Genomic DNA, 18755 nt, shown 5'->3' with positions numbered 1-18755 from the left:
GGACGTCCATGTGTTTCATTTGTTGTTGAGAAAACTGTGTTGGAGCTCTGCTTAGGAGTCACTTATTCCAAGAAACTTTTTCTTAACTACCAGTCCTCATGAGTTAACCATTTCCTTCTCTGTATCATTTCTGCACTGTATACATTGTAAATATGTCCCCAACACACATGGCTATCATCTCTGGGAGGGTGGTGACCAGTGGCTTACGCATGTCAGGAACCCCAGCCCTGTGCCTAGGGCTGATACATACCAGGAGCTCAATAAATATTTAACCTTGATGAACTTACAGGATGTTACCGGAACTTGTTTTCTAATTTGTAACTTTCATCTCTCTCTCTCTCTATGTATATATTCTCCTCTCTCTTTTTGCACATACACACACACACACACACGCGCGAGATGGGGAGAGAGGATAAGAACTCTGACCAAAATGTCTGGCTTTGGCACTTGTGAACTGTACAAACTTAGTCGAGTTATATCATCTCTTTGTTCCCTTATTTGCAAAATGGGAACAATTACGTATCTGTGTCTAGAGTTTTGGAGGTAAATGAATTAATACTTGGGAAATTTGTAGAACAAAGCCTGGCCTATAGTAAACATTCAGTAAGTGTTAGCTACCCTCATATATAAAAAACAGTATTTTAAAAACTCTAGCTTTAGAGTATGAAACTTTGAGTTGGAGACCTGGTTCTACCACTTACTGGCTATGTGCCTTAGGCTACATTGAAAACTTGAGTCTATTTCCTCAGTGGCAAAAATGGAAATAACCCTGGCATGGATCTCATGGGGTTCAGAGAAGGAGATGAAGAGAAATCAGTCATATGTCCTCAGTGAATATTGTTGCTGTTACTATTCTGTGGGGTTTTAAGCTTATCAAAGCAGTTATAAACAAATGAGTTTCTTGTGTCCCTTATCATCATTCCATGAATGAGGGCTGATGGCTTTCTGACCGTTTTACAGGTGATGTGACTGATACAGGCACTGAATAACTTGCCCAGGGTGCCCAGTTACTCCACAGAGCCAGGAGCAGGATCTGCATTTCCTGTGCCCGCGATCCATGTTCTTTCCATTGACCAGGCGAGCCATTCCCATGAAAAGTGGCTCCTGAGACTTGACTTAGACATGCAGGGGCAAGAGGACAGTTAAGGTGTGATAGGCACAGTGTGTCACTGTTTCCCAGGGGTGAACCAGGGGCTGCTGTGTCTTTGAGGGTCGTGTTAAAACACACCATCCTCATCCACACATGGCCATAATGGAAGAAGACAAATTAGGAAGGTCTCCTCTATTCAGGCTGTGGACTCCAGTGTCCTCACAAAGCCTTATTATTAGGCCTACTAGGGCCTTCCTGACTCTTGCAGGCAGTCAGCAGAGGGGCTGATGAAAGAATGGGGCCCAGGGTTGGGGGTTCAGAGGGAAGCTTTGGGTAGTTGCTCTGTAGGTTTGAAGGAAAGGAAATGGTCTCCCACATTGTCGGTGATGAAGCATTTGAGGGTCTAACTTTTATTATAATGGACCCTGCAGGTTCAAAAGAAATACAAGTGAGACAGTTGACTTGCTTCATCGGGTCACTGAGCTAAAAGAATTGTAGTTTCACCTCTGTTCCTTTCATTGACAACTGTTTCACCTTACATGTGCTGGTTGCCTAATGCATATTGAGTTAATTACGAGGCCAGTGAGAGGTTGAGAAATACTCCCCTGCCTCCCTAGTACCAGACAGAAGACTGAAGGCAGAAGCCAGACATTAAGGAGTTAGGAAGCACAGGGGTTCCTACTGCCGGTTCACCTATGGACACCCCATTGCTGCATGCCTTGTGTCTTCCTTCTTTGTTTTGTTCAAACTCATCTTTTTCCTCTGGAAGTGTGGATGTCTGCCAAAGTTCAGCTTTTGAACTGCTTGTTAAAATATCAGGAATGGACTGTTGCCCCAGGAACAGACTATTGCTGCAGGGCAGGCATCTGAGAGCCCAACAAGCTGTTGAAAAGGTGGTAAGTCAGCTTCCACATAACTCTGAGTGTCAGCTGGAAAAGGGACTGACTTCTAGGCACCATCAGCCAAGAAGATCACCAGCACTGGGGTGGAAGAAGATGGCAAGTGTAAATACCTGGTTCCATAACCGGCACAGAGCAGGTCATTGCTAAAGCATGGTGGTGGGCGCTGGTCTCTAGGGCCTTCCCCTCCTGTTTCTGCATATGAGTCGAGGATGTTGGCTCTGGTGCCTCCTTTGTTTGGGGTAATGGGGAAGATGGTGGCCCTCTGTTCTTAGCATTGATGTCGTCTGCAAATTCCTCCCACTCTGCAGATCTCAAACTGTACATCTGTGTGCTGAAGGCACTGGGTTAGTGTATGAGCTTTGAGGTAAAGGCCACAGATAGGCTGTAGGTGGGCCTGTGAACCTCTTAGAGCCGTGACCAGAATTGTTTATGCATGTGTTCTGAGAAGCAAGCTTGACTCCCAATTTGTACTGACCATTGCAAGTCTCTAATGCCTCCAAAAGCTTCAGTGTTCTGCAGCATCAGAACTCAGTGTTCCCCAAGTTTGGTAAGCATGCATCCTGGGGTTCACAAATTGCCTGTAGGTGGTGAATGGGTGCATGTTTGTTTCATTAATGGTTATGTGACTCTTTTAGTGTTAGAACAAAACATTAAAGCTGACATTTCAAGAACATTTGTTGGGAGGAGGCTATGTCTTGCTTTTAGAAAAGGTGACTTAAGTGTGAAATGAGTAACAGTATAAAGGTAGGTCGATGCTAAATTTAGAGGAACAATGATTCATCCTGTCAGCTGGTACAGATAGAGGGGCTGAGTCTCAAGGAAGCAGAGAAAAGGCCATGAGGGAGTTGATGGTCAGCTCAGGACAGGAGCCTGCTGGTCCTTCTGTCTGTCCTGATACCATGATTCTGTGTGAGTTGGAGAAGTTTCTATGGCTTTCTTGGATCTCCTCCAAGAACCTGGTCCCCATCAGGCCAGGAATCCTGCCCAGAGAGTTTCCACCAGGACTTTTATTGCAGGAAGATAAACACGGAGAAAAAAGGCATGTCTTCATCCATATGCTCCCTCAGTTTTGAGATGTGCTTTTTCATATTTTAACGTTTCTGAAATTGAGCCGCGTCTTACAAAAGTGTTCGCTTAAGTAGATAGTTATTTCCTTGCCAAAAAGCTGTTATTAAGTGGGTAATGGCTTAGCCTTGAAAGATGGTTCTTTCACTATTTTTCTCTTTTTCAAAACAAATTACACTTGAAAGTTGGGACTTCTAATAAATACCCAAAGCGAAAGAAAATTTCTCTTTAAAAGGAAAATCCTCATCTCAAGCCATTTCCTAGTCACTAAATGCAAGTCAGGGGAGATGAGTCATGGTGAGAGGAATGGAGACATGGGGCCCAGGCCCGGCTTGGAGGACCTCCCACTTCCTCCCTGAGCCTCCGTTTCAAATTTCTCCATCTTTTGAATTAATTTGGTCTCTTTCCCAGAGGTGCACCACAGAGAAACTTCTGGAAGTTACATGTCTGGATCCTCAATGGCAGGGGGCGGAAGTGGGTGAGGGGGGTGATGAACCAGCCTCTACAGTTTCAAGCAGACTTCACTTTGATGTCAAAGCTTCTTGATTCCCCCATATTCCATTTCTGTAGAAGAGTCCTCTGGTCTGTTTTTTTTTGGTTAGTAAACTTATGGTGGGTCAGAAGCACTTGAATAGCCTTTACAGAGCAGCGTTTTCCATTGGCTGTTTTTGTTCTTGCTGTAGTGGAGATAGATGGAGTGTTACTTTGGGTTACAAAACCCAGGAAAGGGGGCAGGGGCTGCTTTGGGAGACACATTTTCTCAGGGAGGTGCCCCAGCCCATCAGCTTACTGCTGCATTTAGAAGCCAGATCATAAACAATAAGGACTCGGCCTTTAGAAGTCAAGGGAATAAATAAGCTGGAAAAGGGTGAAGGGAAAAAGCCAAGGAACATGTAAGTAGAGGATTATATGGAGCCATTTAAAATGACAAAAAGCAAGAGTAACAAAGCGACAGATGGAATGTGGCCCCACAGGGCCCTGCAAAGCTAACTCTGAGAAGCGATGTGTTCTCTTGATGTCCCCTGAAGCATTCACGGGGTTTTCTGGCCAAATTCTCAGGCTGTTTCTATGGCGCTTACAAAAAAAGAATATAGCATTGTTGATGTGGTCCTTTCCCCTTCCCATTCTGCATCCTCTTTGCAACCTCATGAAATAAATCTCTGGCTCAAGCGAAATCATGAAAAAGAAAATGGAAAAAAAAAAAAAGTGCTGTAGGAGCAGGGCGGTGCTGACTGGTTCTGATTTGTCAAAAAACAAGGAGAATTTCTCTAAGAGTAAACAGTGTTTATTTTTCATTGAGTTTTTTTTTCAATCAAATGGAATTGCTTAATTAAAAAAAACTTATCTCTTTTCTCTTTAAATACTACAGACAACCTCATTTTATCTCAGCAGACACCTAGAAACAAAACACTGGACCCACCAGAGCAAACGGGGCAATAAAAGCATCAGAAATTCAAGTCAACTATGGAAGAGTTACTGTTAGCTGGCAGCTCTCAATTCTAAACAGAAGTGTCCCAGAACCTACTGGGTTTGACAAAAGTTTCTTAGAACTGGGGATGTGGGAAGGTTGGACTCCATGGACTTCTATTCCAATTGTCTCCTGCAGAGGGAAATTAAAGTCGATGCATCAAATGAACACCCAAAGAAACATTTAAAAACGTGTTTGACTAGTATTCAGTATGTGAGATTATTAAGTAATAACTTGTCCTCCTAGTTAACCTTGTCCTGGAATATATATAGGTTATTTGTAGCCGCCACTGCTATAATATTTTCTGAAGGATGCCAAGCTGTATGCAAGATCTTTTTGCTAAAGTCCAGACTGTCGACACTGATCTCATCTTTTCTCCGCTTGCCCCCCACGCACACTTTGCGTGGTTTTAGGATAGCTCGGGGTTTGCTGTTTTCCCTCGAGGCCTCAAGGGTGACATCGCGTTTGGTGTTGCGGTCAAACATCCTGAAGAAGTTGTTGTAGGAGCCTGTCATGATGACGCTGCAAGGCAGAGAGGAAACAGGGAGTGACTGAGTGCCGTAGACGTAGACTTTCTACAGCTAAGAGACGGAACACCGCAGCAAGCTTTGTAGTGTGACCACTGATTTTAGAAGCACTAAGGAAAGCAAGCTCTTGGGCTGGGTGAAGGGTGATGATAGACCTCCTTGCTATTTATCAATAGATTCCTTTAGATTATTTTGTTCCATAAGTCAGTCTAGTGGTTTTAAGGATCCCAGCCCACCTCCTTCACATCAGGATTCTGAGGCTGCAGTCAAGTCATGAGAATAGGAACGCTGAAAATAGCTGTCCTTGTATCGTGTTGTTTAGAGCCTGGTGGTCGTAGGAGTGACTGTGCTGCCTGACTGATAAGGCTTTCTGGCATCAGCCCTCTTCCCGCTATGAACTAGATCGAAATTCTGCCTTTTCTGAAAACTTATCTAAAAAATGGATCTCATCTTGGTCTTGGGAGGGAGTAAGCAAAAATTAGAATTTTAAAAGGATGTAGGATGAGGAAATAAGCCTTTGTAGTGGACTTACAGATGGTTGCCTGCTTTCCTAGGAAAGAGATATCAATGAGTATCTCTCATTGATAAAGAGAGCAGGGGGTGCCAGGAGCCTCTCAGAAGCCATGGACCAACTCTACTTAATGGTGACAGGCCAAGGGAAACATAATGTCCCTCAAGCAGCACCCTCTTATGGCTGACCCCAGAGAGGTGGGCTTGGCCTTATTTGTGGGTAAGGCTCCAACTGGCTGGTTAGGATGGGAGAACTTTGCATCTCGTTGTCTTGGGTTAGAGGAAGGTGAAGGAAAACTGACAAGACTGAGCCCTGGCCAGGGGGCTGAGTTTTTGGGTATTTGTTAGTTGTCCCGGAAATTAATCAAGGGCTAGATTTTGTTACCCTGGCCTGGGAAACCGATGCCATGAAATAGGGTGAGCAGTTATCATCTCATCACGTGGGGGTGCTGGGTGCTTTACCCCTAGCCTCATTTCCTTTTCCATCATTCCATGTTAAGGGGTTTACACAGGAGGGAAAGTGAGTGCATGTATGGTGTCACACAGCCAGTAAGTAGCCAAGTTGGGCCTCCAGATGCTGGAGCACAAGCATTAAGCCATTTGGCCTTATTGCTTCCCACGCACTGACCTCTGCTTCCATTACCACCACCCGACTTATTTTTAAACCGTAGGAGAAAGTCTTTTTATGGGGAAAAAAAAAAAAAGTAATCTCAACCTTATCTGGACCAAAAATAACATTTTCTCGGTTATGGAAAGAATCTGTAATGTGGTAGAAAGAATGTTCATTTTAGGATTTGAATTCTTCCTCTTGTCTCTACTACTTACAGTGATCTGCCCAAGCTCCTGAACTAGTATCCGGCTGAGTCTCAGTTTCCTCAGCTATAAAATGGGGACAGTGAAAGTAATTTTGATGGATGGTGGTCAGGATTGAAAAATCATGATGTGTGAAAGTACCTAGTAGGTATAGGTTTTGAGTCTTGGTTCAGATAGAAGGGGAACTTGAACAAAAAGAACCACAAATATTAAAAAAAATCTATTCATAATGAACAATGAATAAATTATCGATGGAAATTAAAATAACAGGGCAGGGATAGCTACTTTTCCTCTGAGGGTCTTTGTTCAACTAAGTAACAGTTGCTTTGCTCTGGGCCCTCTGGCCTCCACCAACTGGGTGGTGTGATCTGGGTCATCTACCATGTGGTGACTCCTTCTAGGCCTGCTGAGTGGAAGGCTGGTTTTGGATCACTGGCCCAAAAAACCCAACAGGGGTCAGAGAGGTAGAGCCTGTGCTCACTAGAAGCTCACCCTTCTGAGTGCTTTGCAGTGATAGAATTTCCCTGCTTTTCAGTAGGACTGCTGGTGCTGCCTTCACTAAGGAACAGCCCCTGGTAGCCTGGGCTGGCTTCTGGAAATCACAGCAGCATCTATTCGTCAAGCCAAAATAGAAACTGCAGGGAGGTAATAGGAAGTACTGTTGAAACCAAAAGCCTCAAATAGTCATAAATCCCTTTGAGGGCACAGAATAAATGAGGCTGATGAGAATTCAGTTCATGACCACCAGGCCTTAGGCCAGTCTCTGCTGGCAGCTCGAGGGATAATCTCCCATCCAGACAGTACACTTTATAGTCATTGGAATGGTTCATCCTCAAAATTTGCCAGGGGAGCTTCATTTTAGGTGTATGGACCCAGCTCTGGGAGGGTCTTGCCTGTATAAGGTAGGATTTTTGTGAGGTTAAAGGGTCACCTGATCCAGTTCTGAAAGAGGAGTCCAGGATCTTACCCATCACCTGTTCCTTTCCAGACTTGACCCCGAGGTCACCTGCTGGGCCACATGGTGCAGCCCTGCCAGGCCTCAGGGCCGATTCTGATGGCTCTTTGGTTGCACCCTCTTAGTATACATGGCTCAGGGCCAGTGCACGGAGAGGGCCCCCCGTGGAAGGTTCCCAGCCACCAGACCTTTCTTACCTGTCTGACCCATTCCACACACACTCAAATTTGTCAAAAATGCAGTCATTTTCATAGAGGGAGCACAGCTTGCTGCGGAGGTAGTCGTGAACCTAGAGGGGCAGGGAAAACATATTAAGAGGGTGTTAATTATTAATATTTTAAAAAATGATTCCTCTGTGAGAAGCTCCTCTTTGGATGGGAGCTGTTCATTCTTCCAGTGTAAATGTGGCTTGAATCAGATAGTTCTGGGTCTTAGCCCTTCTCAGCCTTGGGGCTTTAAGACAGTTTGGTGAGTTGTTTACATGGCACATGTGGATTAAACAAACTCGCTTATATAGATGGTGGCATAGAACAGGGCACAGTAAGTAGGGGATTCCCATTTTCTATGCCTATTTATTTTTTACTTTTGGTCAGTATCTTTTAAAAAACTTAATTTATTTTTTGCCATGCAGCAGGGCGTGCGAGATCTTAGTTCCCCAACTAGGGATTGAACACATGCTCCCTGCAGAGGAAGTGCAGTCGTCACCACTGGACCACCAGGGAAGTCTAAGCGCATTTAGACAGCACCATTCATTCAGCCTTTTATTCAATAAATATTTGTTGAATGCCAGCTCTATGCTTGGGATAGAGCCATGAACAGAATACCCTTGGGGTGCTTTCCTCCCAGTGCTGGGGAAGAGACTGTGTAGCCCAGTAAATACATAAGATATTTTCTTTTTTTTTGATTTTTAAATTTTATTTGTTAACTGGAGTATAATTGCTTTACAGTGTTGTATTTCTGCTGTGAAATAACAAGTATAAGATATTTTAGATGGTGATAAAATGAGAACAAAAAAAAAGTGGAAAAAGGGTAGTGGGAGCTCTGGGGGATTATTTATACAAGGCGAGTAGTCAAGTTCACCTGAGAAGGCGACACTGGAGCAGGAACCTAGAGAAAATGAGTGCATCTCAGTGGTATCTGAGGAAAGGCTTTCCAAGGATAAATGAAAGTGTTAGTCACTCAGTCGTGTCCAATTCTTTGTGATCCAATGGACTGTAGCCAGGCTTCCCTGTCCCTGGAATTCTCCAGGCAAGAATACTGGAGTGGGTTGCCATGTCCTTCTCCAGGGGATCTTCCCGACCCAAGGATGGAACCTGGGTCTCCCGCATTGCAGGCAGTTTCTTTACCACTGAGCTACTAAGCATTGAGAACAGCTAATATAATGGCCCAGAGGCAGGAGTCCTGGAGGCAGTGGGGTAGAGGGTGGCAAGGAGCAGAGTGGGGGGCCTCAGCGTGTGCCAACCAGTTCCCATAGGGCCCTTACTCTGAGTGATGTGAACAGACGTCATGGGAAGGGTGCTGCGCTTGCCGTATTGTGACAGACTGTAAGCCCCTGCAGGGCCAAAGGCAGGGAGGCTGGGTGTAACCTGCTCGACAGATAATGGTTTGGACCAAGGTGAGCAGTAGTGGGAGGTGGTCAGAGTCTTGCCGAGTTTGGAAGGACAGTTGATAGGACTTGCGGATGGAGCCACTGTCAAGTGTGGAGAGGAAAATGGGAGTCAGAGATGGCTCCTGAATCGTGCTTTTGAGCAAGCAGAAGGATGGAGTGGCCATGTTCACTTTGGGGTTGGATAATTTGGAAATGTCTGAGCAAGGGGGGAATGCCCAGTAGACGCTGGTGTGCACAGTGCAGCCCTGGATTATGTGGCAATCCTCTTCTGGTTCATTTTTCAGTGAAGTAAGAAGCAAGGTTATCAGCTGAGCGTGAAAAAGGCCAGGGGCGGGGAGGTGGTTGGCAACAGTGCTTGGCTCCTGGAAGGCACTGAGGGCTGCTTGAAGTTGTTGAATGTGAATTTATTTTTAAAAACATTTTGTCTATGTCACCTTTGTTGTGGCACTCGGGATCTTTAGTTGGGGCATGCAGACTCTTAGTTGTGGCATGATCTAGTTCCCTGACCAGGGATTGAACCCCAGCCTCCTGCATTGGGAGTGCAGAATCATAGCTGCTGGACCAGTAGGGAAGTCCCCAGGTATGAATTTTATTTTTTTATTTATTTTCAATTTTTAATTTGAGGCTAATTACTTTACAGTGTTGTGGTGGTTTTTGCCATACATTCGAATGAATCAGCCATGGGTGTACATGTGTTCCCCATCCTGAACCTCCCTCCCACCTCCCTCCTCATCCCATCCCTCAGGGTCATCTCTGTGCACCAGCCCTGAGCACCCTGTCTCATGCATTGAACCTGGACGGGCAATCTATTTCACATATGATAATATACATGTTTCAGTGCTATTCTCTCAAATCATCCCACCCTCGCCTTCTCCCACAGAGTCCAAAAGTCTGTTTACATCTGTGTCTCTTTTGCTGTCTTGCATATAGGGTCATCGTTACCATCTTTCTAAATTCCACATATATGTGTTAATATACTGTATTGGTGTTTTTCTTTCTGGCTTACTTCACTCTGTATAATAGGCTCCAGTTTCATCCACCTCATTAGAACTGATTCAAGTGTATTCTTTTTAATGGCTGAGTAATATTGCATTGTGTATATGTACCACAGCTTTCTTATCCATTTGTCTCCTGGTGGACATCTAGGTTGCTTCCATGCGCTGGCTATTGTAAACAGTGTTGCGATGAACATTGGGGTACACGTGTCTCTTTCAATTCTGGTTTCCTTTGTGTGTATGCCCAGCAGTGGGATTGCTGGGTCATATGGCAGTTCTATTTCCAGTTTTTTAAGGAGTCTCCACACTGTTCTCCATAGTGGCTGTACTAGTTTGCATTCCCACCAACAGTTCCTTTTTCTCTGCACCCTCTCCAGCATTAATTGTTTGTAGATGTTTTGATAGCAGCCATTCTGACCACTGTGAGATGGTACCTCATTGTGGGTTTGATTTGCATTTCTCTGATAATGAGTGATGTTGAGCATCTTTTCGCGTGTTTGTTAGCCACCCAGATGTGAATTTCAAATAAGTCTGGTCAGCATGGTTGGGTGTTTCTCTCCAGCTGCATTCAGCAACTCAGGTGAGTATGGTGAGTAGGCCGATGATTGAGGCTTGGAGCATAGTAATCTGGGTGCCATTTTCAGTTCTTCCTGAGATCCATTGTGGGGAGTGGTAATGACATTAGGTATACGTAATATGCCAGCTTGTTATTATTAGCCGGGCTCTTTATCCATAAGATCTCATCTCATCTCTAATATCATCTTAGGTTGTGGGTACTATCGTTCTCTTCACTTTAATGGAGCATGCACGGCAGTGTATGACATCAGGTGTCCAAGATCACATAGCAGAGGAAATGACAGCATGGGAAGTGAACCAGGGGTCTGGGTTCTGGTGCACCTGCTCCTGCCAGCTCTAGCAGTCTGCCTCCCACTCGCTCTGCCTCATTGGACTCGCCTTATGTAGTCTCAGTCCTAGACAGCTGGGATGATGAACTGAAGTGAGGCCAAGAGGCAGGCAGAACTGGGTGAAGGCAGAAAGATGTCATGGAAAGCACAGTTTGATTTGGTTTAGATGAAGAGTGATGGTTCATGATCTCTCTCTCTGCAGCCTGGGCCCCTCTCCTCCCTTGCGCCAGGGTTCTATCAGATGCTGAGCTCAGAGGCTCAGCTGTGTGCTTAGCCCTGGGCAGAGGAATAAGGTCAGATTCATTCCATGTTTCATTAGATGTTTGGGATATTTGAAAAGCTTTTATTTGGACAGAGTAAAGATTTCTAACTCTGCAAATTAACTTCCTTCACCCTTACACTTGTGTTCCCAAATAGCTCTGGTCCTTTTCAGGGTATCTGCTTCAGGGTTATGGTGACAAGTGAATCCATTGGCAGCTGGGCTTATGGCTTTGTTAGATGGGGAGAATGAGGGCGAGGCTTGTGTCCTAAGCTTCGGAATTCTGCCATAAATTAACTCACTGTCCTCCCTTCCTCTCCTACCACCTCTTGTGCCTATTAGGAGTGTCTCAGATCTGATAGGGAAGGCCATTTTGTTTGTAGGGCCATTTCTGCTTGTTGAAGTTCTCTAGTTATTGTGAAGAATCTTTAAGTAAAGTAGAAGAGTCCCAGGACAAAGAGAGGGCTGATGCTAGATCTTCACAAACTTTTTCTAAAAAGGGCCAAATTGTAAATATTTATACTTTGTGGGTCATGTAGCCTCAGTTACAACTATCCAACTGTACCTTTGTAATGCAAAAGTAGCCATAATACATAAATGAATGAGTTAAGAGTTGTGTTCCAATAAGACTTTATTTACAAATACAGGTGGCAACTTCTGGGTCATAGTTTGCCTAACCCTTGACTATAAGTCTTGACTCTAATTCCCTTTCTCCCCAGTTAGCAGACTGTTTCCTTGAAGGAAAGGGATGGGGGAGGTAAGGACATCCACTGGGGTCACACTTTTCTTCTGATGGTTGGAAGATATTGACCTCAAGAATTGATGTATTTTCTAGAAAGCAAGCCTAATTCTTGCCTTTTCTTGACTTTATCATTGACTTGCTTCCAAGATTTGTGTTAACAGAGGGAGACGAGGAGGAGTGGGCTTCTGAAGGGGAACAGTGGCAGGCTGGAATTAATCCGGTAGGCAAAGGAAGCCACGTTTGTTATCCTCATACTCCAGATCTCCTACCTTTTGGAGGAAAAAGATGTGCAAAATAGATCCTCTTTTAAATCTTATCTCTCCCTACTCCTTCCTTTTATCTGTTATGGGGCACTTTTTTTTTTTTTTCAATATTTCCTCAAACTTTTATTTACTTTTTTGAGTACCATCTTTTAATTGAAGTTTTAGTTGAGTTACAGTGTTGTGTTACTTTCAGGTATATTTTTATTCAGATTGTTTTCCCTTATAGGTCATTACATAAAATATTGAATATAGTTCCCTGTGCTATACAGTAGGACTTTGTTGGTTGTATCTTTTATCTTATATACGCTGCTGCTGCTGCTAAGTTGCTTCAGTCGTGTCCGACTCTGTGAGACTCCATAGCCGGCAGCCCATCAGGCTCCTCCGTCCCTGGGATTCTCCAGGCAAGAACGCTGGAGTGGGTTGCCATTTCCTTCTCCAGTGCATGAAAGTGAAAAGTGAAAGTGAAGTCGCTCAGTCGTGTCCGACTCTTAGAGACCCCATGGACTGCAGCCTGCCAGGCTCCTCCATCCATGGGCTTTTCCAGGCAAGAGTACTGGAGTGGGGTGCTATTGCCTTCTCCCTATCTTCTATATAGAGTAGTGTAAATATGTCAATCCCAAACTCCTAATTTATCCCCCCTGCCTTTTCCCCTTTGGTAACTATAAATTTGTTTTCTATGTCTGTGTGTCTATTTCTGATTCATATGTAAGTTCATTTGTATTATTTTTTTGTAGAGTCTACATATAAGTGATATCATACAATATCTATCTTTCTCTGACTTATTTTGCTTAGTATGATAATTTCTAGGTCCATTCATGTCATTGCAAATGGCATTATTTCATTCTTTTTTTGGCTGAATATGTATATGAATCTGCCTGCCAATGCAGGGGAGGCAGGTCTGTGGGTTCGATCCCTAAATAGGGAAGATACTCTGGAGAAGGAAATGGCAGCTCACTCTAGTATTCTTTCCTGGGAAATCCCACGGACAGAGGAGCCTAGTGGGCTACAGTCTATGGTGTTGTAAGAGTCGGACATGACTTAAGTGACTAAACCACCACCACGTGTATATATACACATCAATCTTTTTCTTTATACCAATATTTCTTTCAAAATTCCATTCATCTGGAATTTTGTCTTACAGAAACACCACAGGTGAGTGATAAATATCAAAACATGTGTGCTTTGGAAGAGTGGGCCCCTCAGTGGAGGAACCTCATTACCAAGAACTCTATAACTAAAAGTCAGGAAGGATTCAAGGAGAGAACCTAGTCTGAGCCCTTGTTTTCTCCTCTCAGTATCTATGTTCCCGGGAACTTCTGGCAACTCCAGGTGAGGACATCTACAGGAGAAGATCAGTAACTATGAAGGTATGCTACATAGAATACGTACATACATACATATGTATATATGAAAGTGAAAGTCACTCAGGTCCGACTCTTTGCGACCCCATGGACTGTATAATCCGAGGAATTCTCCAGGAGAGGATATTGGAGTGTGTAGCCTTTCCCTTCTCCAGGGGATCTTCCCAGCCCAGGGATCGAACCCAGTTCTCCTGCATTGCAGGAGGATTCTCTACCAATGGAGCCCGAGGGGAAGCTCTCTCTCTCTATGTGTGTGTATATATCTTCTGTCGTAAAGAGAAATCTTAGGCAGAGAACATCAACCATTCACTATCAGAGGAGAGGAAAAAGTAAGACACAGACACAAAAAGCAAAGTAAGAGGGAACTTAAGACTCATCCTATTAACTATTTCTCTCTTCATGTTTCAAATATTGTTTCTTTGCTCTGTTCCTATGAGCTTGGGCATGACACTCTTAACACTAGGCTGAGTCTCCCAACACAGAGATTCTTACATCGTGTACTTGTGGAGTCTGCTGTGTATAGCTGATAGACCACTCTAGCCTGGCAAGATTAAACTCTGTTGCTTTGTTCTTCTATTTCAGGGGTTGATGAATTTTTTCTGTGAGGGGTCAGACAATAATATTTTAGGCTTTGTGAACCATAGGTCTCTGTCACAATGACCCAGCTCTGCCCTTGGAGCATGTAGGCAACTGTAGACAATAGGTAAATGACCAGGTGTGACTGATTCAATGAAACTGTTTTTCCAAAAACAGATGCGGGGCTAGATTTGGCCCACAGGTTTGTCAACTCCTGTTCTATAGGAGAATGTGAAAACAGCTCATTATACTTAAGTCTGCAGCTTCTTATTCTTGGAAACATGCTTGAGATCAGCTGATGGATATATTAAGAGACTAGGAGTATCACCTGTATGTCTCCCTGCTCAGGGGAGGCACAAATAGTTGATGACAGAATTCCTAAACACTGGCCCAGTCCTTAAAATTTGTTTAAATTTTATTTTTATTTACATTAGAGTATAGTTTATCAACAATGTTGTGTTAGTTTCAGGTATAAAGCAAAGTGATTCAGTTACATATATATCTATTCTCTTTCAGACTCTTTCCCCATACAGGTTTTTACATAATACTGAATATAACCCCCTATGCTATTCAGTAGGACCTTCTTCATTGTCTGTTTTATATATAGCAGTGTGTATATGTTAATCCCAAACTCCAATTTATATATTTAATACTCCCCTTTTCCCATTTTGTATACATACATATCTACTTTTTATCAGATTCTTTTTCCTTAGAGATTATTACATAATATTGAGTATAGTTCATGTAGATTCATGTTGGTTATCTCTTTTATATAAAGTAGTATGTATGTATCAGTCTCAAATTCTTAATTTATCCTTCCCACCCTTTCTCCCGTAACCAAAATTGTTTTCTATGTCTGTAGGATTATTTGTTTTGTATATGAAATTTCATTTGTATAGTTTTCTTTTAGAACCTCCATATAAATATCATATTTGTCTAACTCTGGCTTATTTAGTATGATAATCTCTGCATGCATCCATGTTGCTGCAAATGGCAATATTTCATTCTGTTTTTACAGCTGAGTATTAATTCCATTGTGTGTGTATGTACACACACACACGCACACATATACACCATATCTTCCTTATCGATTTATCAGAGACAGATGATGGACATATAGGTTGCTTCCATGTTCTGGCTGCTGTAAATAGTGCTGCTATGAATACTGCAGTGCATATTTCTTTTCAAATTATGGTTTTCTCTGGATATATGCATGGGAGTGGGATAGCTGGATCACGTGGTAACAGTCTTTTTAGTTTTTTAAGGAACTTCCACAGTGGCTGTACCAGTTTACATTCCTACCAACGGAAAGGAGCACTTTTAAGGGAAGGCATACATATGAGTGTGCTGAGCAGGGAGAAACACTTGGTCAAGCAGGTTTCTGTAATGCAGGCTTCTTAAAGTTCTGCAATAATCAAGGAATTATAAAATTATAAGAGGGAAATAGAATATTAATTCAGTATATTCACTCCAAATTTATATTTTTGGTAGTGGGTGTACCAAATAGTGCAATGAAGATAAGTAGGATTGAAGAGGGCAGAGCAATGAGGGTTATCATTTGGGCAGTGGTGTTTCTTTTAAGATCTAGCTCAGCCTGTCCCCTTCTTTATGATCCATTGCTGACCATTCCCCTTTAGCATTTGTCTTAACAGAAACACCACAGGTGAGTGGTAAATATCAAACCATGTGTGGTTTGAAAATGTGGGCCCCTTATTGCAGGGACCACATTACCAAAAACTCTATAACTAAGTCTCAAAAGACAAAAGTCAGGAAGGCCTCAAAGGAAGACCCTGGTCTGAGCCCTTATTTTCTCCTCCCAGCACCTACATTCTGGGAGCTCCTGACTGCCTTCAAGTGAGGAGAGCTACAGGACAAGATCATTGGCTATGAAGGTATGCTGCATATATATTCTGTCAAAGAAGATCAACTGTTCACCATCAGAGGGGAGAAAAAGGTAAGACACAGACATAAGAAGAAGCATCTAGAGAGCAGAGTAAGAAAGAACTCAAGACTTGTCTTATTTGATGCTTCTCTCTTCATGTTCCAAATATTGTTTCTGCGCTCTTTTTAGTTTTTTAAGGAAACTCCATACTGTTCTTCATAGTGGCTGTACCAATTTACATTCCTACCGACTGAAGGGAGCACTTTTAAGGGAAGGCATACTTGTGAGTATTCTGAGCAGGGAGAGAACAGGTTTTGGAAACACCTGGTTAAGCAGGCTTCTATGAGGTAGGCTTCTCAGAGTTCTGCAATGATCAAGGAATTATAGAATTATAAGAGGGGAATAGAATGTTATTTCATTTTAGTATAGTCACCCCAAATTTCTGTTTTCAGAGGGGGAGTACCAAATAGTGCCTTGAAGATAATTAGGATTGAAGGGGAAGAGCATTAAGGGTTAAGAATGGGGCAGTGGTGTGCCATTTAAGGTCTGGCTCAGCCTGTCCCCTTCTTTAGGAACCCTTACTGACCATTCCCCTATGAAATTTGTCTTACAGGAACATCACAGGGGAGTGGTAAGTATCAAACAGAGCATGTGCACTTTGAAAATGTGGGCCCCTTATTGCAGGAACCACATTACCAGGAGCTCTATAACTAAGTCTTAAAAGACAACAGTCAGGAAGGACTCCAAGGGAAAACCTAGTCTGAGCCCTTATTTTCTCCTCCCAGCACCTACATTCTGGAAGCTCCTGACTGCCTTCAGGTGAGGACATCTATAGGAAAAGGTCATCGACTATGAAGGTATGCTGCATATATATATTCTATTGCAGGAAAAAGCTTAAGTAAAGAAGATCGGGTTTTTGCCATCAGAGGAAAGAAAAAGGTAAGACACAGACTCAAGAAAGATCTAGAGAGCAGGGCAAGAAAGAACTTAAGACTCATCCTATTAGCTGCTTCTCTCTTCATGTTTCAAATATCGCTTCTGTGCTCTGTTCCTATGAGCTTGGGTGTGGCCCCCTCGACACTAGGCTGAGCCTCACAACTCAGACGTGCTCACATCATGGACTTGTGGAGCCTGCTGTTGTATGACTGATCGACCGCTGTAGGCCTGGCAAGATTAGACTCTATTGGTTTGTTCTACTTCAGGGGTTGACAAACTTTTCCTGTGAAAGGTCAGACAATGAATGTGTTAGGGTCTGTGAGCCACAATGTCACAGTGACCCAACTCCGCCATTACAGGATGAAGGCAGCTACAGACAATAGTTAAGCAATCAGGTGTGGCTGACTCGATGACACTGCTTTTATAAAATATAGGGGGCTGGATTTGGCCCAGAGGTCACAGTTTGTCAACCCCTGTTCATAGAAAAAGGTGACACTAGGTCATCATGCTTAAGGCTACAGCTTCGTATTCCTGGAAACATGCTTGAGATCAGTTGATGGGGATGTATGAAGAGACCGAGGAGTATCACCTGTATGTCTCCCTGCTCAGGGAAGGTGCCAGTAGTTAATGACAGAATTCCTACATGCTGGAGCAGTCCTTATAATCTTTTTAATTTTAATTTGATTTTGGAGTATAAAATTTATAAAATGTTTATTTTATAGTTGATTTACAATGTTGTGTGTTTCAGGTGTACAGCAGAGTGATTCAGTTACATACATATATCTATCTTTTTCAGAGTCTTTTCCCATATAAGTTATAATATTGTATATAGTCCCCTGTGCTATTCAGTAGGAACTTCTTGGTTATTTTATATATATATACAGCAGTGTGTATATGTTAAATGCAAACTCCAAATTTATCCCCTCCCTTTTTCATTTGGTAACCATAAATTTGTTTTCTATGTCTGTGGGTCTATTTCTCTTTTATATATAAGTTCATTTATATCATTTTTTTGAATCCTTGTTAAAAGTGTCATCATATTAGCCTTTCTCTGGCTTATTTCTTTTCTCCATGTCTAAACATACTGCAAGTGGCTGGAGTAATATTCCATTGTGTGTGTATATACACACACACATATATATACACACACATACATACACCACATGCTCTTTATCCTTCATCAGTGACTGATGATGGACATTTAGTTTGCTTTCATGTCTTGTCTATTGTAAACAGTGCTAGGAACCATGGGGTGCATGTGTTTTTTCAAATCATGATTTTCTCCAGATGTATGCCCAGGAGTGGGACTGCAGGGTTTTATGGTAACTATCTTTTCATATTTTTAAGGAACTTCCATACTGCTCACCACAGTGGCTGTACTCGTTTGCATTCCCACCAACTGTTCAGAGCACTTCTATAGCAAAGGCATACATAACTAGTGTTCTGAGCAGGGAGAAATGCTTGGTTAAGCAGGCTTCTCAAGAGTTCTGCAATGATGAAGGAATTATAAAATTATAAGAGGGGAATAGAATATTATTTTAATATAAGCACCCCAAATATCCGTTTTTGGTAGGGGGAGAACCAAATGCTGCCCCAAAGATAATTAGGATTGAAGGAGGCAGGGCAGTAAGGTTATAAATTGGGCAGTTGTGTGCCTTTTAAGATCTGGCTTAGTCTGTGCCCTTCTTTGTGAACCATTCTTGACCCCTAACCATTCCCCTTTGGCTTTTTTTTTTTTTTAACAGAAACACTACAGGTGAGTGGAAGTGTGGACCTGTTATTGCAGGAACCACATCACCAAGAACTCTATGACTAGGCGTTAAAAGACAAAAGATGGGAAGGAACAGCACAGTCTGAGCCTTTGTTTTCTCCTTCAAGCATCTACATTCTGGGAGCT

At 42.9% G+C, this 18755-nt stretch overlaps 1 protein-coding gene across 5 annotated transcripts in view; it reads right to left on the bottom strand.

Annotated features, from left to right (window-relative positions):
- Nucleotides 4321-18755, bottom strand: part of PPP2R2B (protein phosphatase 2 regulatory subunit Bbeta) — a 478426-nt gene continuing 463991 nt past the window's right edge. For all 5 annotated transcript variants that reach the window (XM_018050189.1, XM_005683107.3, XM_005683109.3 and 2 more), the window contains 2 exons: nucleotides 7528-7619; nucleotides 4321-5047 (listed from right to left, as the gene is read on the bottom strand). In XM_018050189.1, the coding sequence (XP_017905678.1) occupies nucleotides 4768-5047; nucleotides 7528-7619 (372 nt within the window). In that variant the 3' untranslated portion in view covers nucleotides 4321-4767. The remainder of the gene's footprint in view (nucleotides 5048-7527; nucleotides 7620-18755) is intronic.

The sequence above is a fragment of the Capra hircus genome, chromosome 7 (genome assembly GCF_001704415.2).
Source record: "Capra hircus breed San Clemente chromosome 7, ASM170441v1, whole genome shotgun sequence".
Classification (NCBI taxonomy): Eukaryota; Metazoa; Chordata; class Mammalia; order Artiodactyla; family Bovidae; genus Capra; species Capra hircus.
The sequence above is the reverse complement of the archived record's forward strand: the minus strand, read 5'-3'. Positions and strand labels throughout refer to the sequence as shown.